Source organism: Physella acuta, unplaced genomic scaffold (assembly GCF_028476545.2).
Source record: "Physella acuta isolate Inbredline_101_S28 unplaced genomic scaffold, ASM2847654v3 ptg000705l, whole genome shotgun sequence".
NCBI lineage: Eukaryota > Metazoa > Mollusca > Gastropoda > Physidae > Physella > Physella acuta.
The window spans coordinates 236,358-264,121 of record NW_026732224.1 but is presented as its reverse complement, the minus strand read 5'-3'; the positions used below and the strand labels follow the sequence as shown (position 1 = coordinate 264,121).

General features: G+C 40.5%; 1 protein-coding gene and 1 non-coding gene across 2 annotated transcripts; one reads left to right on the top strand and one right to left on the bottom strand.

Annotated features, from left to right (window-relative positions):
- Positions 1-8,990: 8,990 nt before the first annotated feature.
- LOC131949619 (sodium-dependent phosphate transport protein 2B-like) lies at positions 8,991-12,390 on the bottom strand. Its single transcript, XM_059311463.1, has 3 exons — positions 12,316-12,390; positions 11,489-11,668; positions 8,991-9,874 (listed from the first exon to the last, which is right to left on the bottom strand). The coding sequence occupies exons 2-3, from the start codon at positions 11,565-11,567 to the stop codon at positions 8,991-8,993; spliced, it is 963 nt and encodes a 320-aa protein (XP_059167446.1). The 5' UTR covers positions 11,568-11,668; positions 12,316-12,390.
- A 2,787-nt stretch (positions 12,391-15,177) lies between these two features.
- Positions 15,178-15,250, top strand: Trnar-ucu (transfer RNA arginine (anticodon UCU)). Its single transcript has one exon. It is a non-coding gene; the product is annotated as a tRNA-Arg (tRNA).
- Positions 15,251-27,764: the final 12,514 nt, after the last annotated feature.

The following is a 27,764-nucleotide window of genomic DNA, read 5'->3' as shown; positions in this document are numbered from 1 at the left end:
ATTGCATTCAATTATACATAAGCGTTTACAAAACGTCTAAGATACCTATTTTTTCCTATGGTGTACACTTGTATGTGCCCTCATGCTCTCTAGTGGGAGGGATAAGTTACAATCTCGACAGTCATACATCGTTTCTTCCCGATGATTTTCTGCATAGTGTGTACGTATATCTGTGTAGTGCCCTTTGTCTGCACAAAGCTGACACTGTAAGAGTCCGTAGTGGATACCTCGTTCGTGCTTTTCCCTTTCCCTGGCTGTTCTATATTGTTCTAAGCAGAACCTGCAGTGTTTGAAGTCATTAGATAATTTTTTTACTTTTTGTTATTTTCTTTTCTTCTGTGGGGCTATCTTCCTTCTTCCTTTTGAAGGTTGTAATAATGTACAACTCTGTAACGGTACGCGAATAAAAAAAACACGGAGTAATCGGGTACACGTAGCAGATTTTAAACTAATTATCTAGGTATTAATATTAAAACTGGTTGATATAAGTGACTACTAATTATTCGATTAACATTTACCAATTACTAGGTGTTGTGAATAACATTTTGTTGATAATTTCCAAAGGTTTTAAATACTTTTTTTGTAATTTAATTTTCTATAATTTAAACTAACGTTTGTTTACTTGTTTTTGCTTTAAAATATATTATTATTTTTTTCCTCTTTATTTTATCGTTTAAATTTATAATTACCGCCCTTTAATAAAAACCAATGTTTGTTTTCTCCCCTAACAAAATAGTTCCACGAGCGATATGTTTAGACTAAAACAAAAGACGAAAGCAAACCGCTGTAAACTGTGTTACACCTTGGTGCACTCTCGGGACTAACATTAATATTATGTGTCAGTCTTTAGTTCTAATGTGGGATGGGGTGGGGGGAGGTGTGTGATGGAAACTAATATAGGGGAGTTGAATGTTTGTGTGATTTTGGTGGATAATTAGTGTGGGATAATTTTGTGTGGGAAAATTTTGTGTAGGAGCATTTAGCATGCGAGAATTCAGTGTGAGAAAATTTAATGTGGGAGAATTTAATGTGAGAGGATTTAGTTTGAAGGAATTTAGTGTAAGATAATTTAGTGTGGGAAAATTAAATGTGGGATAATTTAGTGCGGGAGAATTTGGTGTGGTATAATTTACTTACTTACTTAATCCCTGTGGAGTATAGGGTAGCAACAAATCTCCGCCATTCCACTCTGTCTTGGGCGAGCCACTTTAATTCATGCCAGGTCTTGCCAGTAGCCTGCACTTCTTCTTCCATCTCTCTCCTCCATGTTCCCAGTGGTCTTCCTCTCTTTCTCTTTCCGGGTGGGTTCCACTTCAGCGCCATGTTGGGGAGTCTTCTTTTGCTCATGCGTAGGACATGGCCCAGCCATCTCCATCTCCTCATTCGAACTTCTGAAACAATGTCGTTTAAACCTGTCATTTGCCATATTTCCTTGTTCGGGACTTTGTCGTCCCACTTTATTCTGAGGATACGGTGGAGGGATCTTCTTTCAAAGCCGCTGAGTCGGCTCTCTCCTTTCTTGTTTAATTTCCATGACTTTGCAGCATAGAGTGGGGGTATTAGGTATCAGTATTGGTGTGTTTGTTTTGTGTGGGTGGAGGGGGGATAAGTGGACGCATTTTGTGTGTATGTGGGATTAGTGGATGCATGTTGTGTGTATGTGGGATTAGTGGATGCATGTTGTGTGTGTGGGTGGGTTTAGTGGACGTATGTTGTGTGTGTTGGTTGGATAAGGGGACGCATTTTGTGTTGGTTGGATAAGTGGACGCATTTTGTGTGTGGTAGGATTATTGGACGCATGTTGTGTGTGGGTGTTTGGGTTTAATTCAGGTGTGGGGATCAGAGTTTCTTCTTAGCCCCCCCCCCCCCCCACCTTCGCCCACGGCGAACGAAATACAGTACGGGAGAATTTAGTGTGGGAGAATTAAATGTGGGAGAATTAAGTGGATAATTTAGTGCGGCGCAATTTAGTGTGGAAGAATTCATTGTGGTAGAATTTAGTGCGGCAAAATTTAGTGTGGGTGAATTTAGTGCGGGAGAATTTAGTGTGGGAGAATTCAGTGTGAGATCATTTAGTGTGGAAGAATTTAGTATAGGATAATTTAGGTTGGGATATTCATCGTGGGAGAATTAAGGGCGGGAGAATTTAGTGTGGGAGAATTTAGTGTGAGGAAATTTAGTGTGGGCAAAATGATTATGTTGTGTTGTATTTGCATTGGTGTGTTTACAATAATATCTAGTGTTGGTATGAGGGGGTTTACTGTGGGTTAGTTTGTTGAGTGGGGGTGTTAGGTATCAGTAGGTGTGTGTTTGTTTTGAGGGGGAAGGGGGATTAATGGACGCTTCTTGTGTGTAGGTGGGATAAGTGAACGCATTTTGTGTGTGGTGGGATTAGTGGACGTATGTTGTGTGTGGTGGGATTAAGGGGCGCATTTTGTGTGGTGAAATTAGGGGGCGCATTTTGTGTGTGGTGGGATTAGTGGACGTATGTTGTGTGTGGTGGGATTAGTGGACGCATTTTGTGTGTGGTGGGATTAGTGGACGTATGTTGTGTGTGGTGGGATTAGTGGACGCATTTTGTGTGTGGTGGGATTAGTGGACGTATGTTGTGTGTGGTGGGATTAGTGGACGCATGTTGTGTGTGATGGGATTAGTCGACGCATGTTGTGTGTGTGTGTTCGGGATCAATTCAGGTGTGGGGATCAGAGAGACTCCCCCCCCCCCCACCTTCGCCTACCGCGAACGAAATAGAATTTTTTATAGAAAGTATATACTTTTACAAGTTACCCCTCCCCCCCCCCCCCTGTTATATCACGATTTTTGGGTTTTTAGATTTTTTGATGAATGCTTCGCGTCTCTAGGGCTGTGTTCTTTTTTTCTTTTTGAGTTTGTGCCGTCGCTCATTTTTGAATCTGGGCTGGGGTTGTTAATTGTTGAGGTTGGCGTCGCTGTAAACTTGAAAGAGTTTGGGCTCAGCGGGGATGATACAGCAGAGGTTGATATGATGATTCTTGAAGCATTTGTTTTGATGGTTGGCGATTTCGTCATGCTTGTACTGGAGGTTGTTGACTTACTAGGCGATTTGTGGGGGCTGGTTGGTTGACTGTTTGTTGTAGTCGTGTTTAGGGTTGTCTGGTTTTCCATCGGTTCTAGGGCCTGCGGTGTGGTTGGTGCTGGTTCCTTTGATGTTGTCAGGGGTGCGTTGGGTGTTGAATCTGAAGTCGGCTTAGGGGGCTCTGTTGTTTGCTGCTGTTGTTTGCTGCTGTTGTTTGCTGCTGTTGTTTGCTGCTGTTGTTTGCTGCTGTTGTTTGCTGCTGTTGTTTGCTGCTGTTGTTTGCTGCTGTGCATGCGTGACTGGTTCCTGTGGTGCTGTCATGTGTATATTGGATTTTGGACAGTGACAGGTCCAGTGCAAGGTTGACGAGCAGGTTTGGCAGGCTTGTTTTCTTCCATTTATGGCGACTAGGATGTTGAGGGATTTGTTTTTTGTAATTTATTTGAATGTAGTGAGGGATGTTTGTTGGATTGTCAGTGTGTATGGAGAAGTTGCGATTACTGGTGTGAGGAATTGTGGTAATGATTGGTTCTTTATTGCTGTAAGGCTGTAGTGCTTGTATGAGTGTGAGGTCGTTGAGTGTGGGGGGTACCCATGTAAGGGTTCCGTTTATTCTGTCTTTTTCGTGTAGTGTGAAATGCAGTGTGTATGGACCGTGTATTTTGTGTGTATTATGAAGCGTGGTGACGTCAAATGCTGTTGATGAGAAAAACCAAGTGTCAGCTCGCCCGTAGTTTAGAAGCAATATTTGTTCGTTGCCTAAGATTTGCCTTAGGATGTGGCCCCGTAGGTTGGGGTGGCCTTTGGAGGAGATTCGTACTTGGATGGTAGGTGTGTCGACTGGGTATAGTTCTGGGCATTCTTCATCTGGTAGATCCAAAGTGGCAGTTGTGGCTGAAAGGGGTTGGGCCCAGGATTTCATTAAGCCACCCGAAGCCGTAGTCCGGGTGGCTCCTCCCCAAGTCTCTCGACCCAGGGGGAACATCCAAGGGCGCAACCCCTTTGTTGATGCTGACAATATCTGCGTATGACATCATGCGAGGAGATGACATTTGTAGGATGTTGTGTATAGGGTATCGCTTCAATCTTTAGTAAAGGGTTAAAGATTTACTCGATATTAAAAAATATAAATACTCGACTCGGCATACCAAGAAATCTTGTATACATTTTTGGGAAACGAACTCTTATTAATGCTTTATGAATAGCGACTGAAACAGCTTTTTTTTTTTTTTTTTTTTTTTTTTTTTTTTTTTTTTAGGTTTAATAAAATTCCTTACTTACTGTCTACCCTGCTCGCACAGGGAGGCAGCAAGAGTAGGTTACATGGTTATGTACATGCATGAAATATTAAAATAGTTCAATACCTAGCATTGCATTCAATTATACGTTAGCATTACAAAACGTCTAAGATATCTATTTTCATTGTTTCTTTCTAATCGGTGACAGGTACTTGGAATGAGCACTCACATGGTGTAATCTTGTATGTTCCCTCATGCCCAGAGGCGTAGCGACCCTTCCCGGCGCCCGGGGACATACTTCCAATTTGGCGCCCCCTCGAGAGCAAATTTTCGATTTGCACCCCCCCCCCCTCGAACTTTTCATTTGCACCCCCCCCCTCAAACTTTCGATTTGCACCCCCACCTCGAACTTTTCATTTGCACCCCCCTCAAACTTTCAATTTGGCGCCCCCCCTAAGGTCGGCGCCCGGGGACATATGTCCCCCCCCGCCCCCCCCCCCCCCCCCCTCGCTACGCTACTGCTCATGCCCGTTATTGGGAGGGATACGGTGCAATCTCGACAGTCATACAACGTTATTTCTTGATGATTTTCTGCATAGTGCGTGTATATGTCTGTGTGGTACCCATAGTCTTTGCAAATATCACAATGTAAGAATCTGTAGTGCACATTTCGTTCGTGTGTTTCCCATTCCCTGGCTGTTCTATAGTGTTCTAAGCAGAACCTACAGAGTTTGTTGTCATGAGTTAATTTTTTACTTCTTATTATTTTCTTTTCTTCTGTAGGACTACCCTCCTTCTTCCACTAATCCCACCAATCACACCACACACAAAATGCGTCCACTAATCCCACCACACTAAATTCTCCCACACTAAATTCTCCCGAACTATATTCTCCCACACTATATTCTCCTACACTATATTCTCCCACACTATATTCTCCCACACTAAATTCTCCCACACTATATTCTCCCACACTATATTCTCCCACACTAAATCCTCCCACACTATGTTCTCGCAAACTAAACTCTCCCACACCAACAATCTCCCAAATCTAAACTCGATACAAAAATTGTCTTCACCAAAATCACAAGAACATTCAACTCCCCCATACTAGATTCCATCACACAATCCCCCCCCCCCCCCCCACATAATATTAGTGTTAGTCCCGAGAGTGCACCAAGGTGTAACACAGTTCACAGCGGTTTGCTGTCGTCTTTTGTTTGTTGGAAAGTATCTCGCGTGTGAGACTTTTTTGTCAGGGGAGAAAACAAACAATGTTTTTCTTCAAGGGAGGTAATTATAAAATTAAAATATAAAAAGAAGTGAAAAAAGTAGTAATACATTTTTAAACAAAAACAAGTAAATTGACTTTAGTATTAATTATAAAAAAACTAAATTTAAAAAATCTTTTAAAACATTTGGTAATTTATCACACAATGTTAATTACAACTACCAGTAATTTTTAATGTTAATCCAATAATCAAATGTAACTAGTTTCAACCAGCTGTAATATTAATACCAAGAAGTTTAATAAAACATTGTTTGCAGGTTTTGACTTGTGCTAGTGATCTCATTTCGGCGTATTTGTTTTATTTTGTTAGCAAAATGCACTGGATCTGGGTCGACAACCAATGGCTCTATGTATGCACACATACCATTAATTATCTTGTTTTCAGAATACTCGGTAATGAACGATATGATAATAAATATAAACAATAAACACTCGCTTTTCTATTAGAACTAGGCATGCTGCCTAGCTTCGCTTCGGTTCTCAAAAACATTGAGAATGTTAATGCTTAATTAATTAGTGATTGGCTGATATGTGTAGTGCTTACGCTTAAATAGTAACGCTAATTTTAGAGAATTTGTTGTTATTCTCGGGCAGATGAGGCTCGTTAGCTGGGGACAGCCGCTCTTCTAGGACAGACAACTCCAAAATTAAACAACTGCTGCCTTGTAGTTTGTTCTTGGTTGGACAAAGGCTATGGAAGCAAATCCAAAAAGAAAAGCAGGCTGAAATCGGAGTCAATGGCCTCAATGGTGCACAACCAGTTGACACGTAACGCTTAATTGTGTTGGAGGCGTGGTCGGGTCGGCAAAAAGCTCATGGTAGATAAATTCGAACAAAGTCTCGAGTTCAAACCCACTGGCAGATAAATCTCGATCCCCTTCAACACTAATAATTAAGAACGAAGAAGAAGTAGAAGAGAAGAAAAAACACATTATTTTTTGGGGTGTCTGTTCTCTTTACAGACGAAGAAAAGAAGTTGTTGTTTTTTGTTGTTTATAGCCCGTTTTTAGATAGATTGATGTGATGTAGGGAAAATTCGGACCGGTCAGTTCTAAAGGTCTTCCGGAGTTTTCTACAGTGTTTCTTCCAGACTTTCTTCCCCCCCCCCCCCCCGAAAAGATGCCTGGAAGAGGTTCCTACTTGGGAAATCTTTTCGATGCATAGCTCATGTAACCCTCACTCAGTGGGGATGCTTTTACCCACTGAGGTGTTGTGGTTAAGACGGGCTGACCCTGAGATTAAGTACACACTAACACCGACAGTTGTTGTCAAGTACTCGCTTTATTTACAGCATCGAGCCATGACGGCGATGAACCACAGTAGTACAAAACAAACTAGCCAAGGAGAAAAAAAACTGTAGCCCTAAAACAAATGTAAATAAAAAGTTACATTCATGACAACACCACGTGTAAGCTACAATATACACGGGTACAATAAAATATGTTTCGGCCAGTACACAGTACTGCCAACAAGTACCAATATGTAGTACTACAAATAAATACTTATATTAATACTCACCCTAACTAGTGTGCACATGCAGCACTAGCAGGAATACACAAATAAGTATTTTAACAAACATAATCTATATAACTACCTTCATTAGGTCTACATCTTGGTCACCGTGTCCACAGACAGCAGCCTTGTGTGTGACTGACACGGCTAGGCATGAAACTACCCACAGTCCCATGTCACATGACATGGGACACAGGTAACATCGCTCACAAAAGCATGAAAAAAAAACCAACTACGTCCACAGGGCCACAGCCCCACAGGGGCCGCAACTCAATGAATTAAAACTTCATATTTTTATCCCCCTTGGCTGGTAACCATGTGTTACACTCATATAAGGCGCCGGTCAGTCGAGGTCATTTTTGACCCCCCGTCGTGGACCTCTCGGCCAACGGGCACCGGTCCCCGTGTTTTATCGCCCCAAGGCAGGATCCTGTCAAATTTGAAGCGCCTGCGGCGCCGGGAAGTGCCCTATAGGGCACCCGACAACCTTGCCTCATATATAGAGATTAGTCAATTGCATAGCTAAACAAAGTTTTCAATAAAGTAATTTAGGCCGAAAATAGTTTAAAATAGAAATTTATTATTGGAATACATTCTAGATCTAGGTAGGGTCTAGATCTGTCTTAATCTAATTTTTCCTTATTTTCTAGATCATCTAGATCTAGATCTAGAATCTCTAGATCCAGAAGAGCTAGAATATCTAGATCTAGATCTAGATCTAGAATCCTAATAGATATTTTTTTTTTTTTTTTTGAAATTTAACGTCAGTTAGTTACACATTAGAGCTGGGTGGACTCATGAAAGTTTTACACAGTTGAACCCGGATTCGAACTCAAGACTTTCGGGTTAACAGTCCAGCGCCTCGCACACTTAAAATGTTAAAAAAAAGTAGTTACTCTATCAAACCAGTGGTCAATGAGGTAGATGAAGTAGAGTTCACCTGTTTCTTTGACCTAAGCCAATGCTGACAAAGTGTGTTCATTAGTATATCCTGCCTCCTTTATTTCGCTAAGTTGAGCCATGTACCCATCAGAGGTGAGTGAATATAAGAATGTCCTACGGACTACAACCGGTATCCGAACTTGAGACGTTTGTGTTAGCAGTTGTGTGCCCTACAGTCCGACCACGCCGTTCCACTTAAAGTGTTGGCAACAGCCTAGTAACCTCATTCAAAATATTCAGGGGGGGGGGCACTAGTTGGTATCTTAATCAACCGAAAGCTTTGTTTTCTATTTCTAGATATGTTAGTACATTTAGTGGCAACGAATGCCTATGCTTCAAGTGTCCTAGACGGGCTATGCATTAGAGGCAAATATTAGTGGCCTTTCTATAAAAGCGGCCGAGATTGCCTTTTCCATAAAAATGGCCAATGTTGGCATTTTGATAAAAGTGGCCCAGGTGGCTAAAGTAGGCCTCTATGAACGTAACAGTACCTCTCGTTGAAATCACGAACACGTCAAAATACAACTCAATACAAAGTGGTACAAAGGCAGAGTGTTCAAATACCTAGTACGACGTGCAGTTATCGTACCAACTCCCTAAAGTATGGACCAGTAAAGTTATTTTAAAAGATTTAAATGGCAACACTATGACTGCAATATCAAAATTAAATCAATTTTTTCGTGTTGTTAAAAATGTATAAAATTTCACAAAAAAAATCTCACAGAGCTCAAAATTCCTATTAAAAAAATTTTATTTTTATATATTATTTAGAAAATTACTAGTAAAATCTGTTATATAATATATCACATTCAAAATTCTGTAAGCTATATACATGCTCTATATACATATTGAACTAAAACGAATGTTATTTATCTAATCATATACAAGATACAAATATAGAATAAATAGGTTTTCAATAATCGAACTTTGTAAACAATGTCACGTGGTCATACTAAAGTCGCGTGCTGGACTCTCCGTTAGCTTGTCTGTCTGACGTGGCCCCAGTGTCTGTCTTCTCGGTAGAGTCTGTCTGGAACCGCTTGCAGAAGAAGACTTTCTGCATGGCGCGATCATAGGGTTCTAAAGACAGTAGCGGCTGGGGTAGGAACATCCAGTCTAGGAGCTTTCTGGGCAGGCTCTGGGGTCGTTTAGCCTGCAGGCATTTGATGACGCCGATGATGATGAAGAGAAGGCAGACGGGCCCGAGGAAGCCGAGGAGGACGTACCAGCCCGGGATGGAGAGAGCGAAGACTAGGGCGGGGAAGAGGAAGAACATGAGGAGGATGTAGACGATGGCGAACCAGCGGTACTCGGCCGTGCAGTTGCCTAGAAATTTGGCAAGCGGGATGGGGAAGCGGAGGTAGGGAATAAGGTAGAACAGGAGGATGCCGGTGATGTTGAAGAAGAGGTGGCAGAAGGCTGCTTGTAACGCGTTTCTGAGGCCGTCCGTGTTGGCTAAGGCTGAGAGAATCGCCGTGGTCGTGGTGCCGATGTTTGACCCCAAGGTCAAAGGGTACATCCGGTCGAGTTCGATGACCCCGATGCCGACGAGCGGGGTGAGGGTGGAGGTGAAGATGGAGGAGCTCTGGACGATGATGGTCAACCCGGCGCCGATGATGATGGTGAGGTATCCGGTGAGGTAGCCCAGCGGTCCGGGAAAGTCCGCGTTGATGAATTTTTTGATGATGAGAGCGATGGGGCCTTGGAGAAGGGAGAGCAGCAGTTTGACAATGGCGACAAGACACAGGCAGAGAATTGTAAGGGAGATAACCAGCATGATTGCTCCGATAGCTTTGTCGTTTAATGTAGAGTACATTCCCTTGAATAAAAACTCACCTAATTGTAAAACAAAACCAATCGTAAATTACAAACATCAGAATTGCATTAAAGTGTTTAATTATAGTTAACTGTGTAAAAAATATTTTAATTATATATTTTATATTCATATAAAGAAAACCGGGATTTTCGTGAAATTTAGAAAGTTATAAGTAAGTATAAAAATAATGAGTTAATTTCTGTTTAATGCTTTGTTTCCATTTCCTAACCACGGTGCTAAAGCTACTTTTTAATGTTAATTTCATATAGATAAAGACCCAACATTAAGATAACCCTAGCACAGGGGTCGGCAACCTGCGGCTCTTTTAATATCAAGATGCGGCTCTCCAGCTCCTTGCATAAATACTAATAATCTTAATAAAAAAATAAAATATTTGAAATAAAAAAATGTTAATGGCTCTTTAAAACCAGGGAAATTTTGAAAATCGTAACTTTTGGCTCTTCCGCTTCAAAAGATTGCCGACCCCTGCCCTAGCACACTGTGGTTCTAATGACATCCTTAATTGTTCATTTCATAAATATAAATACTTAACTCCAGCATGACACAAACTCAAAATTGAAATTATTAAAACTAGTTAAATTTGCTATGAAATTCATTTCAGGATAATACTATGTTGTTTTTTATAATTCTTTCTACATTGATTTTCTGGAAGAATGAAATGGGGGGGGGGGGGATTAAACCATCCAGTCAGTTGGTGAATGATCTCATCGATTATATTGATTTGTACCTGTTTGTTCGAATTGAAACGTTCAGAGTAACAGTGGTTGTTTCAGACCTTTTTCTCGAGAGGGGGGTGGCCTATAAAGATCCGGAGACGGGAGGGGGGACTATTGTCATAAACAAGTATATATTCAGAATATTCTCCATTTAAAAAATTCTATTTTGTCTGAGGGGTTGGGGCTAAGTGTGGGTTCTTGGACTTCTCCACCCACTTGACACAGGAAATGCCTGAAAGAAACTCTGCCCTTATGTCGCTGAATCTAACTCCGCCCATGCCTCGCTGAGCCTTTCCACCTCCCTCATGCGACACTGAGGCTGGCGGGCAGTGCTCTCTCTAGTGGGTAAAAGGTGGCCTACAACGTGTATTTTGTGTGCGCAGCGTTCTCAAAGTCTTACAATACAACATGACTGCTCGTTCAAAAACTACTGCGTGGCTGATTTTTAAAAATCTACTGCGTGGCTGATCTTAAAAAATCTACTGCGTGGTTGATTAAAAAAAAAATAGGGCGTGGCTGATTTTAAAAAACTACTGCGTGGATGATGTTAAAAAAAACTACCGCGTGGCTTGCTTTTAAAAAACTACTGCGTGGCTGATTAAAATGAACTACTGCGTTGCTGATCTTTAAAAAATCTACTGCGTGGTTGATTAAAAAAAAATTACAGAGTGGCTGATCTTAAAAAAAACTACTGCGTGGCTGCTTTTAAAAAACTACTGCGTGGCTGATCTTAAAAAAAAATACTGCGTTGCTGATTTCTAAAAAACTACTGCGTGGATGATTTTTAAAAAAAACAAACTACTGCGTGGCTGATTTAAAAAAATAAACAAATGCGTAGTTACGTAACCGTGCATCATAAAGACGCCATAGCAGTCGGGCCTTGCTCCCAGTACTCACATTCCTTGAAGCACGTCATCTTCTCCACGTCCCTCGTGTACAGCGTGCACGAGAAGTCCTCACCCACAAGCTCGTCCATGACGCTGACGTTGCTCACGGCGCAGCTGGAGAGGGAGAAGTTGTGGGAGCTGGAGCTGAAACAGCTGCTGACGCCGGAGCAGTCCAGGGTCTGGTTGAGGTCTGGTGGATATGGTGGAGTGGATAGGTGGATATAGATACGTGGTTACGGACAGTCAATATGATGGATTGGATAGGTCTAGGAATATATAGGCGGGTGGGTATGGATGAGTGGATATGTGGATGTAGATACGTAAATATGGATAGTAAATATAGAAGAGTGAATGGGTCTGTGAATAAATAGGTGGGTGGGTATGGATGTGTGGATAGGTGGATATAGAGATGTGGATATGGACAGTCATTATGGATTAGTGGATAGGCCTTAGATGTTATGAGTTTGTGGGTATGGATAAGTAGATGGAAATAAATGAATATGGACCTTGACGAGGATGGTAACCTACCCTTAACCTAACTCAGATAACCTTGACCCCGAGGCTTACTTGTATTTAACCTACCTCAGACGGCCTTGACCGCGAGGTTTACCCACTCTACATCAGGCGATTTTGACCCCGAGGCTTACCTATCTTTAACCTACCTCAGACGGCCTTGACCATGAGGAATACCCACCAGACGACCTTGACCCCTAGACTTACTCAACCTACCTCAGATGACCTTGACTCAGATACTTATCCACCCTACATCAGACAACCTTGAACCCGAGGCTTACTTATCTTTAACATATATCAGACGACCTTGACCCCTAGACTCACCTATCCTCTTCTTACAACAGTCGACCTCTGACCTCGTGCCCTGGAAAGCGTCACAGTCGACCTGTGTGACGAGCCTCTGGATACTCCATGTCTTGTTACTCCAGGGCGTGCTCGTGCAGTCCTCGTGCCATGTCTGGTTCCGGCCCACGCATGCGCTAAGCTGCGGACGGAAGTGTAAACTTTTGTCACGTGAGCTGTTTACAATATCTGTACCTTACGGTTCAAGGGGCAAGAGAAGCAGAGTTCGCCAGTTTCTGTGTCTCCGGCATACGAAGATGTAGTGTGCAGGGGCGGCACTGTAGTTCCGCCAGACCCCGCAATGCGGGGGGGGGGGGGGGGGAGAGAATGGGGGCCCAAAAATCCTGGCTAAATTATTTTTAAAAAAATTTTTTAAATAAAAAAAATTTGGTGGAGGTCGAGTTATCTTTCTTCTACAGTTACAAACAAACACGATAGTCGGCAAACGTCTTTGAGAAAAATGCACAGACTATAGCTCGAGAGACAGCCAGACATATAGACAACTTCAAAGACGTAGCCTACCGTTCTTTTTAATGGCGTCGACTAGGAGAACAAAAAAGCATTGTTATATTGTTTACATTATTAAAATACATATCTATGATTGTGTGTTTAAACTACTGGCCTAAATTCTACAAAAAATATAATTATTTAATTCGATCTCATACATTTATAATTGCGTTCATTTTTACTTTAACAACTGTATCCATAAACTTGTAAAAGTTTAAGTTATCTCCCTTCAGCGAAGCATCTGAAATTTGACTGTGCCGGCACGCTTTGAAATCGGGCTGGGGAAATATTGCGGCGACTATCCTGGTCTTCTAGACCAGGGGTCTCCAAACTACGGCCCGCGGGCCGGATGCGGCCCGCGAGGTACTCTCATCCGGCCCGCGGAGATATTTTTGTCCACGAAAAAAACATTTGTCGATGATGGCTGAGGAACTTTGTCCAGAAAAATCAAAGACATGTCTGGACATGTCTGGAACTAACTGGCCCCCGAACTGAAAATTGATAGTTAATGCGGCCCTCGGACTGAAAAGTTTGGAGACCCCTGTTCTAGACGACCGGAAAAAGTCAGCGATATTGATGTAGATGTTTATCGGCGCTTTCTTGTCCCCTTCCAATGAACCTTCCCAACTCTCCCCCCCCCCCCCTCACCCCTACCCCTCACCTCTACCCCTCACCACACCCTTACTCTTACAATAAGATGTAATGCATAGATTAACGAACCGTCTATGAACTACTGAACTGTAAACTGACCACTTCTGCACATTTTGATAAAGACACTAGTCAGTAGTTGTTCATTTGCCTGATGAACAGGGGCGGAACTACAGTCCCGCCAGACCCCCGCAACCCGCAATGCGCGGGGGGGGGGGGGTGCAGGCCGTTTAGGGGCCCACGGCTGACCAAAATTAATATTTTTTTAAATTTTGAATTTAATTTTCGTGCATTTTTGCCTTAATATTTGGTTTGTAAAAGAAAAACACTGTAGCTGCGGTACCACGCTCTTCCGCAAAAGATAAAATCCATTACACAAACTACAGTGTAAAATTTTGAAGGACTTCTTTGACTCGTCAAGGCCGAGTTCTATTTCCCTACAATCAAACACACGCTGTCGCCGGCAAAATTCTTTTTAATAAACAACAAAGTCCATAGAACGAGAAGCCGCTACATATAAAGTGGGCTTTCATAATGCGCGGTTCTTCTTTGCGGCATTGGTAAGGGACCCGAAATCCATTTTTCAATGTTAATATGTGTTTGTGATAGTGGTTGAATTTGTATCCTGTACTATCTTGCATCCTACAAATAATTTTAAAAAAAATATAATACTAGAAACTTCAGTTTTAAATACGTTTACTTGTTTTTACTTTTACAAGAAATATCATAGTAAACTTGTAAAGCCTATACTTGGAATAATCTCCCCTGAGTGAGTTTTACAATGGATGTATTATGTAATCCATATATATATATCCATTGTATGTACAATGGATATATATATATATATATATATATATATATATATATATATATATATATATATATATATATATATATATATATATGCATACATATATATATATATATATATATATATACATATATATATATATATACATATATATATATATACATATATATATATATATATATATATATATATATATATATATATATATATATATATATATATATATATATATATATATATATATATAGGGGCCCCAAAAAAAATTCTGCGGGGGGGGGGGGCTTTTTTTCTAGTTCCGCCACTGATAGTGTGGTCAGCACCTGGCCGATTTATTTCCCTAAAGTGAGTTGGGTATGACACCTGAACTGGGTGGGTTCCAAGAATTTCTATTTTCTTGAACCCGGATTCGAACAAAGGCGGCTGGACATAGTGTTAAAGCAGATGAAATCTACTTCATCTCTCCCATGCCTTTGGGCACGAACAGGAAAAGACGAACATGATGTTGATGTTGTTGTTGATGATGATGATGATGATGTTTATTATGATGATGATGATGATGATGATGATGATGACAATGACGATGATGAATAACCTCCTACTGATCGTACCTCCTGACAGAAGCCAGTCTTCTGCGCATGCGTGTAGTTGACCGCAGTCTTGAACACCTTCGACTTCTTGGTCTCACAGCACTGTGCAGGTGTCTTCTTGTCACAGCACACCTTCATGATGGCGCGGTCGTAGTCAAAGTCAGGATCCGTGCCGTCTGCAATCTTGTTGATGGCGTTCTTGTCGATCTAAAAGTGGGGTGGAGCGCATTAGCACTGTTAAATTACGGAACTTATAACACATGATAACACTTTACAGACTATTGCTAACTCGTCCCCGTAGCGCAGGGGATAGCGCGCTGGACTTCTAATCCAGAGGTCGCGGGTTCGAATCCCGCCGGGGATGATTTTCTTTTTGTTGTTGTGAAGGGGGCGAGTTAATTTGCCTCCACACGTTTAAATGTTAATGAAAGAATTATATGAGTATTCTGTGCAATAATTTATCCAATGACGGGGGCAGTATATTTAATTTGTTTCAACTAACCCTAACCCTCTTAAAATAAAAGAAAATTTCTTCATCGTAATGATTCGAAATTGCTACTGTCATTGTGAGGGCTGGGCAAGGGAGCATCTTCAGTTCATCGACAGGGATCTACAGTATATCGTCAGTACATATTTAATATATCTTCAGTGCATCTACGGCACATGTAAACCACACCTACAGCACACATACTTTACACGTACAGCACACCTACAGAAATATTGAGTACATCTACAGTAAACCTACAGTACACATACAGTACACCTACCGTACACCTACAGTACACCTACCGTACACCTACAGTACACCTACAGTACACCTACAGTAAATATTGAGTACATCTACAGTAAACCTACAGTACACCTACCGTACACCTACAGTACACCTACAGTACACCTACAGTACACCTACAGTACACCTACCGTACACCTACAGCACACCTACAGTACACCTACAGTACACCTACCGTACACCTACAGTACACCTACAGTACACCTACAGTACACCTACCGTACACCTACAGAACACCTACAGTACACCTACAGTACACCTACAGTACACCTACAGTACACCTACCGTACACCTACAGTACACCTACAGTACACCTACCGTACACCTCCACTCCAGTGTACCTTCGGTGCAACTAAAGTGATCAACAGTACATATATAATACATTCTAATTTGATATCACTCTAAAGTGCATCTTCAGTGCATCAACAGTGCACTACCTGGATAATCAGTTTGGTGAAGGGCTCTGTTATGACCTTGAGAATGTCCTTGTCGGCACCTTTGTCTGCGACCAGGGGCAGCGAGTCCACGATGGCATTGATCAGGTGATACAGGTAACCTGTGGGTCAGGTGATACAGGTAACCTGTGGGTCAGGTGATACAGGTAACCTGTGGGTCAGGTGATACAGGTAACCTGTGGGTCAGGTGATACAGGTAACCTGTGGGTCAGGTGATACAGGTAACCTGTGGGTCAGGTGATACAGGTAACCTGTGGGTCAGGTGATACAGGTAACCTGTGGGTCAGGTGATACAGGTAACCTGTGGGTCAGGTGATACAGGTAACCTGTGGGTCAGGTGATACAGGTAACCTGTGGGTCATGTGATACAGGTAACCTGTGGGTTAGGTGATACAGGTAACCTGTGGGTCAGGTGATACAGGTAACCGGTGGGTCAGGTGATACAGGTAACCTGTGGGTCAGGTGATACAGGTAACCTGTGGGTCAGGTGATACAGGTAACCTGTGGGTCAGGTGATACAGGTAACCTGTGGGTCAGGTGATACAGGTAACCTGTGGATCAGGTGATACGGGTAACCTGTGGGTCAGGTGATACAGGTAACCTGTGGGTCAGGTGATACAGGTAACCTGTGGGTCAGGTGATACGGGTAACCTGTGGGTCAGGTGATACAGGTAACCTGTGGGTCAGGTGATACAGGTAACCTGTGGGTCAGGTGATACAGGTAACCTGTGGGTCAGGTGATACAGGTAACCTGTGGGTCAGGTGATACAGGTAACCTGTGGGTCAGGTGATACAGGTAACCTGTGGGTCAGGTGATACAGGTAACCTGTGGGTCAGGTGATACAGGTAACCTGTGGATCAGGTGATACGGGTAACCTGTGGGTCAGGTGATACAGGTAACCTGTGGGTCAGGTGATACGGGTAACCTGTGGGTCAGGTGATACAGGTAACCTGTGGGTCAGGTGATACAGGTAACCTGTGGGTCAGGTGATACAGGTAACCTGTGGGTCAGGTGATACAGGTAACCTGTGGGTCAGGTGATACAGGTAACCTGTGGGTCAGGTGATACAGGTAACCTGTGGGTCAGGTGATACAGGTAACCTGTGGGTCAGGTGATACAGGTAACCTGTGGATCAGGTGATACGGGTAACCTGTGGGTCAGGTGATACAGGTAACCTGTGGGTCAGGTGATACAGGTAACCTGTGGGTCAGGTGATACGGGTAACCTGTGGGTCAGGTGATACAGGTAACCTGTGGGTCAGGTGATACAGGTAACCTGTGGGTCAGGTGATACAGGTAACCTGTGGGTCAGGTGATACAGGTAACCTGTGGGTCAGGTAATACAGGTAACCTGTGGGTCAGGTGATACAGGTAACCTGTGGGTCAGGTGATACAGGTAACCTGTGGGTCAGGTGATACAGGTAACCTGTGGGTCAGGTGATACAGGTAACCTGTGGGTCAGGTGATACAGGTAACCTGTGGACCAGTTTTAGAATTTGGTCTCACAATTGGTAGCAGTAAAAATATGCTTTAATCATTTCATACCCGAAAATGTCCATCTTTAATTCAAGTTATCAGGAAACAGTCTTTGTTTTTTGTTTAAAGTGAAAAAATGAAATTTAAGAAAAATTAATTAGAGCATAGATAAATGTTTTTTTTTTAAATAAAATAAAAAAAATGCTTCATAAAAAAGTAAACCCGGAAATATTGGTTTAATGTGGGATTATAATTTTTTGACAGCTTTAAAATCTAACAGGAGAGTAATAAAATGAAAGAATGAATAATATAGGGAAGTAATTTGTTTTACTTTAAAAAAATAATATAATATATAGTTCAATTCTGTTTTTTTTTCTGTGTTTTTTTTTTCTTTTACATAATTGAATTAATACATACGAGCCGACCCGCGGCGTATCATACGCCGTTATTTAGTTGTTTTATTTTCTACTTTTCAGTAATTCATAATTTGTGAATTCGACAGTACCAATCCTGCCACTGAAAATATTTGCTTTAAAACACTAAAACCCTCCTTTCCCCCAACCCCTACCCCCCCCCTCCCCCACCCCCGTGAAAGCAGCCTCCATTTAGTTACCTCCCCTAAGTATAAAATAGTTTTAAACTAAATTATCTGCCCCTAATAGCCGTCACTAAACCCGGCTCTACGATGTAAACATTTAGCGTGAACTACAGCTCACCAAACCATGTGGGTGTGGGGGTGGATGCGATATGCCTAGAGAGTATAAACTATATAAAAAACTTTTTAAAAAACCACGTTTTTCTTGTGGACTAAAAAGTAGAAAATAACTATTTACATACATTTGATGACAAAAAACGTGGGTACATTCACCATCAAATTTCCCGACCCATCTGCCCGACCAATGTATGTAAATAGTTATTTTCTACTTTTTAGTCCACAAGAAAAACGTGGTTTTTTAAAAAGTTTTTTATATAGTTTATTTTCTACTTTATCTAATGACTTGATTAAGTATGACTTGACTAAGTGTTTATAAATACACGGACTAAAAATCTTGAGCGACCAGGATTCGAACCTGGGTTGTCGCGGCCACAACCCGAAGTACTAACCACTATACGATCACGGCCAGCGCGCTCACATCGATTGGGGCTGAAGTAACTGTGTCAATAGGCCTCCAGTCTTGTCGGTATCTTTAGAAATCATGTCCTCAATTTTATGGTCCTTAGGGCGTAATTAAATTAAGCTAATTACGGTCTCTAATTGCTAGTTTTTATGATTGCATCTGAAATTGTTAGGCAAAAGTAGCCTGCATGCCAAATTTCAGATCTATAGAGCAATCAGAAGTGGGCTAATTTTCGATGTCAATTTTAACAACAAACACACGCGAAGCTGAGTTAATAAAAACGTGTTAAAAAGAGGGGACTGCAAGGCGCGCTTGCAGCTTGTTTTCTAAGATCTCCCAGAAGAGAATTATATATATAGATATATATACAAAATAAATAGATAGTTGTAAAGACCATTTTTAACAGGTCCCTTTTTTAGGAGAGGTACATTTGCAGGTGGGGGGAGGGGTGTTTGTATTTATGAGAGTCAGAGAAAATATGACTAAATTTTTTCCTCTTGGTCGCTGCTTTTCTCTTCCTTGTCGTAAGTGATTCTTATTTTCTTCTCTGGTGTGATGCTGAATAAAACTGAGTAGTAATTGGTACCATCCCCCGTTTCAGAGTGTATTTCCTCGCAGTGACTGTCCCATGCATCTTCTGAAAGGAAACATGTTTCACAGATGGTGCATTGGAAAGTTTCAGTCTCTGTGTGTGCTTCTGCGTGGTGTGTGATTGCTTGTTCGCGTGTAATCTGTATATTGCATAATCCGCAATAATCCGGGTGTTGTTTGTAATGTTTAACATACACTTAGATCTGTCAGTGTCGGGTTTGGGGATTAGGGTGATATATGCTCTATTAAAATCAGTCGCGCTAAAGCCCCTGTCATGTATGTCTTTAAAGGCTGCATTTAATAGAGGTAGTAGGTCATTTTTAAAAGCTTGGTAAAATTCATTTGTTAGTCCTTTAGGTCCGGGGCTTTTATTTGGTTTTAAAGTGTCAATAGTTTTCCTTAACTCGTCCTCCGTTATATATATATATATATATATATATATATATATATATATATATATATATATATATATATATATGTGTATAATCGATTAAACATTTTTTCAACATAATGTCATGTGTGTAAGTGCTTTAGTGTGTTTTTTTTTATGTCTCAGATTTGTAATTTTTCTCAGCGAGCCTTTACGTTGTCCCTAAGGCCTCCGCTGTTCTATTACTTTGTTCATCATACGACACATGAGGGCTGGTGTAGGTTTACATTTTCAACTATCCTATTACCACTCATACTTAATATACATATAAATATACATAAATATATACATAGTTTTACGGGTATGTTCTGAAAGAGAAAGAGGTTTATTTTTTTTTTGGGGGGGGGGTGTGGGGCGATAATCAAACCCGCAAAAGAGGGGGGGGGGGTTATGGGGCGGTTTAATTATGCAAACAAGGGTATAACTTTTTCAATTATCCTATTATTACTCAAACTTAATACACATATAAATATACATAAGTATATACATCGTGTTACGGGTACAACCTGAAAGAGATGGTGACTTATTTTTAGGGGGGGGGGGAGTTTAGGTCGGTCTAATCACACAAGAAGGGGGGGGGGGGAGTTTACAACAGAATGTCTCTGTGGAAAATTATTTGGGTTTCGGTGGCGTAAAGGGTTTCCTGAAATAGAACATGTAATTTTAGCGGGGTAGGGCATGAAGTGTTATATACAGAAAAGAAGCATCATTCGCTCTGTTCATTTAAACCTAATACCTACAACAGTCCTCAATTTTTTTTTTTAATTCAAAAAAACAATTATACAATACACAAAGTTAACTAAAGGGGAGCAACACATTATTCCCAGTATTATCCACAGAAGGATTTAATTCTAAAATGATAACAAAAACAAACCCTGAAAATAAGTAGGCCTACATTTCTTTAAGAAAAAAGCAAGGAACTTCCTTTAACTTTCAACCTATATTATGTAGAAAATCCTATTGCAAAAAAAAAAAAAAAACACAATATCAAACTCTAATAAGATAACTAAAGGGGAACAACACAATATTTCCAGTGTTATCAACTGAAAGATTCAATTCTTAAATTGATAACCAAATCTTAATTTTATGTACATTTCTTTAGTAAGAGACAATATAGAAGCTTCACGCAAATAGTGAAGTTTTAATAGATGGAATAACACTCCTGGAGCGATGCATGAGGAATTTTGTCGGTATTAATATTAAAAGTGGTTGATATAAGTAATTTCTTATTATTAGATTAACAACTAACAATTTTTAGGAGTTGTAATTAACATTTTGATAACTATCACCAAAAGTTTTAATACATTTTTTTGTATTTTAATTTTCTATAATTTATACTAACGTTTGTTTACTTGTTTTTGCTTAAAAATATAAGTATTTTTTTTTCCATTTCTTTTTATCGTTTAATTTTATTATTACCTCCCTTGAAAAGAACTCAATATTCGTTTTCTCCCTTAACAAAAAAGTTTCACGCGCGAGAAAGACAGAATAAGCGGAACCCTTACATGGGTCCCCCCACACTCAACGACCTCACACTCATACAAGCACTACAGCCTTACAGCAGCCAAGAACCAATCATAACTACCATCCCTCACACCAGTAATCGCAACTTCTCCATACACACTGACAATCCAACAAACATCCCTCACTACATTCAAATAAACTACAAAAACAAATCCCTCAACATATTAATCGCCATCAATGGAAGAAAACAAGCCTGCCAGACCTGCTCATCCACCCTGCATTGGACCAGTCACTGTCCAAAATCCAATATACACATGACAGCACCACAGGAACCAGTCATGCATGCGCAGCAGCAAACAACAGAGCCCCCTAAGCCGACTTCAGATTCAACACCCAATGCACCCCCTGACAACATCAAAGGAACCAGCACCAACCACACCGCAGGCCTTAGAACCGACGGAAAACCAGACAACCCTAAACACGACTACAACAAACAGTCAACCAACCAGCCCCCACAAATCGCCTAGTAAGTCAACAACCTCCAGTACAAGCATGACGAAATCGCCAACCATCAAAACAACTGCACCAAAAGTCCTCATACCAAACTTTGCTGCATCATCCTCGCTGAGCCCGAACTCTTTCAAGTTTACAGCGACGCCAACCTCTACAATTAACAACCCCAGCCCAGATTAAAAAATGAGCGACGGCACAAACTCAAAAAGAAAAAAAGAACAAGGCCCTACAGACGCAAAGCAGTCAACAAAAAATCTAAAAACCCAAAAATCGGGTTATAACAGCAAAAGATGCAGATTTTGCACCCAGAAATACAAATCAATCGACGATAGGCAAGAACACGAGGTTTCAGCACACCAGGAACTCTTAATGTGTCACATATGCAACAACGAGTGTGGATACATGGACATATGCCAGCACTACAAAGAGTACCATCCCGACGAAACGACGTATACCTGCCACCATTGCAGAATATGCCTCCCCCTAAAGGGTATGAAAGTACACACAAAGAATCATCATCCATGAGTTAAATAGATCGCCCAACATAGTCTCAAATAAAAACTTAATTAACACTTAGTAACTTTAGACGTTTTGTATAAGGGAACTTAAATATATACGTTTTGTATTAGATACGTACTATAAATTGTATAATATGTATGTATATGCTCATGTAAACCTGCTCTTGCTGCCTACCCTTGCTCGAGTGGGAAAGCAGCAAGAGAGGAACAATATTAAACTCATAAAAAAAAAAAAAAACTGTATTTACTGAAAAATCTGTAAAGCTCAGACCACCCATGTCTTGTGAGAGATTGGTATAAAAACAAGATGGCCGAAACCAGACAGACAAGACTTTCACAAAACCTCAGCTGGCCTTCGCTCTGTCCTGAAGATAATACGGACACCACGCAAACAACCAACTGGCCTGTGTCAACACCCGTAACAGATACATATTCAAATGAAACTGTAAATGTTCTTCAAAGTGGGAGAAAAACCGGAGATGTGTCACAAAAGGAGAGACCCAACCCTGTACCTGTAAGTACACTCTTCAAAAAAATCATGCTTTCGGGGACCGCACCTGGGCGGCATCCCAAAAACACGCTATGTGTGTTGATTAAAGGAAAAAAAGAACGTCGAATCGACGAATTCATATTAGAGGACCGATTTACGTGTAAACTGAACGTAAACCGTTCTCAAATTCTTAATGTCTACAACTTGGGGAAACCAAGCGAATGGTTTATCTCTTTCGAATCAGAAGAAACTTACAACTCTCTACATTTGGAAATAAGATGTGAACATTCGGATTATTGCAGCAGCATTTTGCTGCTGCATGTGTACAAAAACGATCAGAGGGGTCACCCAAAATGGGTACCCCCTACCATTACCCAGAATATGATCAACAAAATTATGATTGAAATATCAGAACCAGACACAATAGTTTCAGCTCTTAAGATCGGAAAAAGTGATAAGTGGGCAGTCGATCTCTGCCCAAACGCTCCTTTAAAGGATTTACCCCATTACATTGATCTTGAGATCAGTGTGGAAACTTACACCTTGTTACTACAACATAACGGTAGGAGATCTATATGCCCCCTGTGTGGCACGACCAAACACGGACCGGATATCTGCCGAAACTCGTAAGTAAATGAACGATACAATATATCGATAGATAATGATGGGAACTATTTCGACAATGTTTAGTATTATAGCTCGAAAAGTGTACTCTTATTTTTGTAATTTAGCGCTTGTGAAAGCTCGTTAATATATAGGCTATAAAACATGCTTTTTCCCTACTATTTAGTCTTAGATGAAGAAATAACCAAAGCACCGTTATACAAATGACGCAATCCGTCACATTGTCACATGATCCGGAGGTCGATTAAACCACACCCTGAAGGACAACCCCCCCACGCCCACTAATCTAAACACCCCCATTCAACTTATTCACAGTAAACCCAATCACACGTAGATTTATTTATATACACAAAAACACTCAAATAACTTCCTTTGTCTACACTACAACACTATTTACTCATTTCTCCCACACCTAATTCTCCCACACAAAATTGTCCCGCACTAAATTATCCCACTCTAAACTCCCCCACTAAAAAAAATTCCCACTCTAAATTCTCCCACACTAAATTCTCCCACACTAAATTCCCCCACGCTAAATACCCACACACTAAATTCTCGCACACTAAATTCTCCCACACAAAATTTTACCACACTAAACTCTCACACACTAAAAATCTCGATACCAAAATAGTCTCTACCAAAATCACCCAAACATTCAATTCCCCCTCACTAGATTCCATCACACACTCCCCACCCCCCACCCAACATATAACTAAACGCTGACACAGAATATTAGTGTTAGTCCCGAGAGTGCACCAAGGTGTAACAGAGTTAACAGCGGTTTGCTCTAGTCTTTTGTTTGAGTCAAAATATCTCGCGCGTGGAACTTTTTTGTTAAGGGAAAAAACAAATATTGAGTTGTTTTCAAGGGAGGTAATTATGAAATTAAATGCTAAAATGAAACGGAAAATAATAGTAATATATTTTTAAGCAAAAACAGGTAAACAAACATTAGTATAAATTATAGAAAATTAAAATACAAAACAGTTATTTAAAACTTTTGGTGATTAATAAAAAAGTGTTAATTACAACTCCTAGTAATTCATAATTATTAATCGAATAATTAGAAGTTACTTATATCAATCAACTTTAACATTAATACCAAAAAAACTCTTTATGTATCGCTTATTGGTATTTTAAATTTTTTTTAAATATTTTTATCTTCGTGAAGCTTGTTATATAATTCTTTGTAATCCTCGATTACACACAAACATACATACATCTCACCTCACTTTCACAAATGTCATCCTCCAAGACTACATTTGTAAAAATTGTTACCGCCAGCAAAGAGGTTGCGCCCCAGGATGTTCCCCCTAGGTCAGGGGTCGGCAACCTGCGGCTCGCGAGCCGCATGCGGCTCTTTTGATATCAAGATGCGGCTCTCCAGCTCCTTGCACAAATACTAATAATCTTAATAAAAAAATAAAATAAAAAATGTTAATGGCTCTTTAAAATCAGGGAAATTTTGAAAAATGTAAGTCCTGGCTCTTCAGTTTCAAAAGGTTGCCGACCCCTGCCCTAGGTAGAGAGACCGGAGGAGGAGCCACCCGGACTACTGTTTGGGTGGCTTAATGAAATCACGGGCTCAATCCCTTTCAGATACAGCGAAGTCAACGGATCAATCAACAACCCTCACAATTGAACTGCCTGATGAAGAAAGCCCTGATCTTTTCTCGACTCAACCAACACCAAATACAGTCATGCAGGTGGTCATTCAAGCTAACGGCCGTGCCAATCTACGTGGACACATCATCTGCCAACTCATCAGACAACACCAAATTTTGCTAATGAACTACGGACGGGGAGACACATGGTTCTTTTCGTCCGAAAAGTTCAACATGGCTGAACTGGACAACACAACCAAACAGTACGGACCTTACTCACTACACTTTACGATCTACCATAAGGACAAAATCAATGGAACACTAAGATGGGCTCCCCCGGCACTCGGAGATGACACCCTGTTAAAAGCACTAGGAATAATCAGCAAAAATGAACCAACAGTAAACAAAATCCCACACACTAACAACCGAAACTTCACAATATTCACAGACAACCCATCAACCATACCACACTATATCAGATTTAACTACAAGAACAAAGCGATTAACGTGCTCATAGCAATCCCGGGAAGGAAACAAAAGCTTGCCAGACATGCGGGTCCTTACAACATTGGACAAACCAGTACTATCAAAGAAATCAAGTACCGGACCAACAACCACCCTTACTGGAAAATTTAACAGAACCACTAAGAGTATCAGTCACTCCGCAGCAACAAATGGTACACCCAGATCTGACGAACAAACAAGCGAACTCACCAATCGTCAAATTAACTGAAACAACAGACTTCAGCTCAACAAATGGTACACCCAAATCTGACGAACCAACAAGCGAAATCACCAATCGTCAAATTAACTGCAACAACAGACTTCAGCTCAACAAATGGTACACCCAAATCTGATGAACCAACAAGCGAAATCACCAATCATCAAATGAACTGCAACAACAGACCTCAGCTCAGACCTTAATTCACCATCCACGCTGATCCCAAACACGTCTACAGCGAAGCCAATCCTTACAATAAACATCCTTAGCCCAGAATCAGAAATGGACGCCAGCACAAATCCAAAAAGGAAAAGAAGGACAGTCCTAAAAAACAAACAACAAAAAGTCTAAAAACCACAAAATTGGTACATGACAACACAAAATGCAGATTTTGCACCCAGCAAAACAAAACATCCACGGAAGCGGAAAAGCACGAACATAAAGTACACACGAAGCTCTTACAGTGCTATATTTGTGACGACAAAACAATCAACACAGACATATTCATGCACTATACAGAAAAACATTACGACGAAACAATGTATAGCTGTCAGATTTGCAACGTATTCCTCCCATTAGAGGGTATGAAGTTACATGCAAAAAACCACCATCCGGGACAGATATAGATCGCTCATCATACAGCTTCGAAGGAACAGTAATTAATTGTTCAACCCATTGCAATCTTAGACGTTTTGTATAGTGAAAATTTAAAAATTACATGCTTAATTATATTATGAAAACAATTATATGCAATACTATGTATTACGTGTAAAGAAAAAAAGTATCTGTTCTTAATTAAAAAAAAAACAACTATATATTATCTATACCGAATACGCCGACAACATTAAGATATACTTCAAACTAGTCGACTCATACAGAGCGCAATATCCACACACAATACAAACAACCCACGGAAATAACACATCTGAAAATAGGTTGCGTCTAGACAGAATTTACGCCCCAGTGAACATGAAAAGCAACAAAATTGAACGCCTACTCTCAACACTACAATTTGGCGACCATACGGCAGTTCTGGCAAACTTTAAACAACGAACAAACACAAAGCAAAGTCTCCCACACTATATTATCCCACACTAAATTCTCCCACACTAAAATCTCACAAACTAAATTTATCCCCCACTATATGCTCCCACACTAAATTATCCCACACTAAATTCTCCCACACTATATTTTCCCACACTAAATTCTCCCACACTAAAATCTCCCACACTAAATTATCCCCCACTAAATGCTCTCACACTAAATTATCCCCCACTAAATTCTCCCACAATAAATTCTCCAAAACTAAAAATCTCCCAAAATCTAAACTCGATACAAAAATAGTCTCCATCAAAATCGCCCAAACATTCAATTCCCCCACACTAGATTCGATCAAACACTTCCCCCACCCCCCAACCCACGTGAAACTAAACATTGACACAGAATATTAGTGTTAGTCCCTAGATTGCACCAAGTTGTAACACAAGTCACAGCGGTTTGCTGTCGTCTTCTGTTTCTGTCAAAATATCTCGCGCGTAGAACTTTTTTGTCAGGGGAAATAACAATCAATACATTTTTGAAAGGGAGATAATCATAAAATTAAACGAAAAAAAAGAAAAGAAAAAAGTATTAATATATATTGAAACAAAAACAAGTAAACAAACGTTAAAATTAATTATAAAAAATTAAACTAAAAGATAAATATCTAAAAAATTTGGTGATTAATAACAAGATGTTAATTACAACTCCTAGTAATTGTTAAATGTTAATACTATAATTCGCAAACACTAGTATCAACCTTCTATAATATTAATACCAAGAAGATTTGATAAGCTATATTACGTATGGTCTACGCAGCAGCGTGCTCATTTATCTACTTTTATAACTTTACTGAAAGGGAAGAATGTTTGCTTTCACGTGTCTCTCTATAATAACATTGCTTTTCAGATTGCTTAAAATTTGTATCATTTTAATTCTCTGTAATCCCAAATTCATTTCAGCTCTACTTTAAAAAAAAAACAAATTCCCCCTCCCCCCCCCCCCTCGTCCCCTCAGCCCACCACGCCGAGAAAAAAAAATCCCTT

What these genes read in the sequence shown, in the direction of transcription:
- LOC131949619 (XM_059311463.1), bottom strand. Translation starts at nt 11,567, where the DNA reads ATGGACGAGCTTGTGGGTGAGGACTTCTCGTGCACGCTGTACACGAGG. An exon ending in GATGACGTGCTTCAAGGAAT is followed by an intron (nt 9,875 to 11,488) that starts GTGAGTACTGGG and finishes TTTTACAATTAG; the next exon opens with GTGAGTTTTTATTCAAGGGA.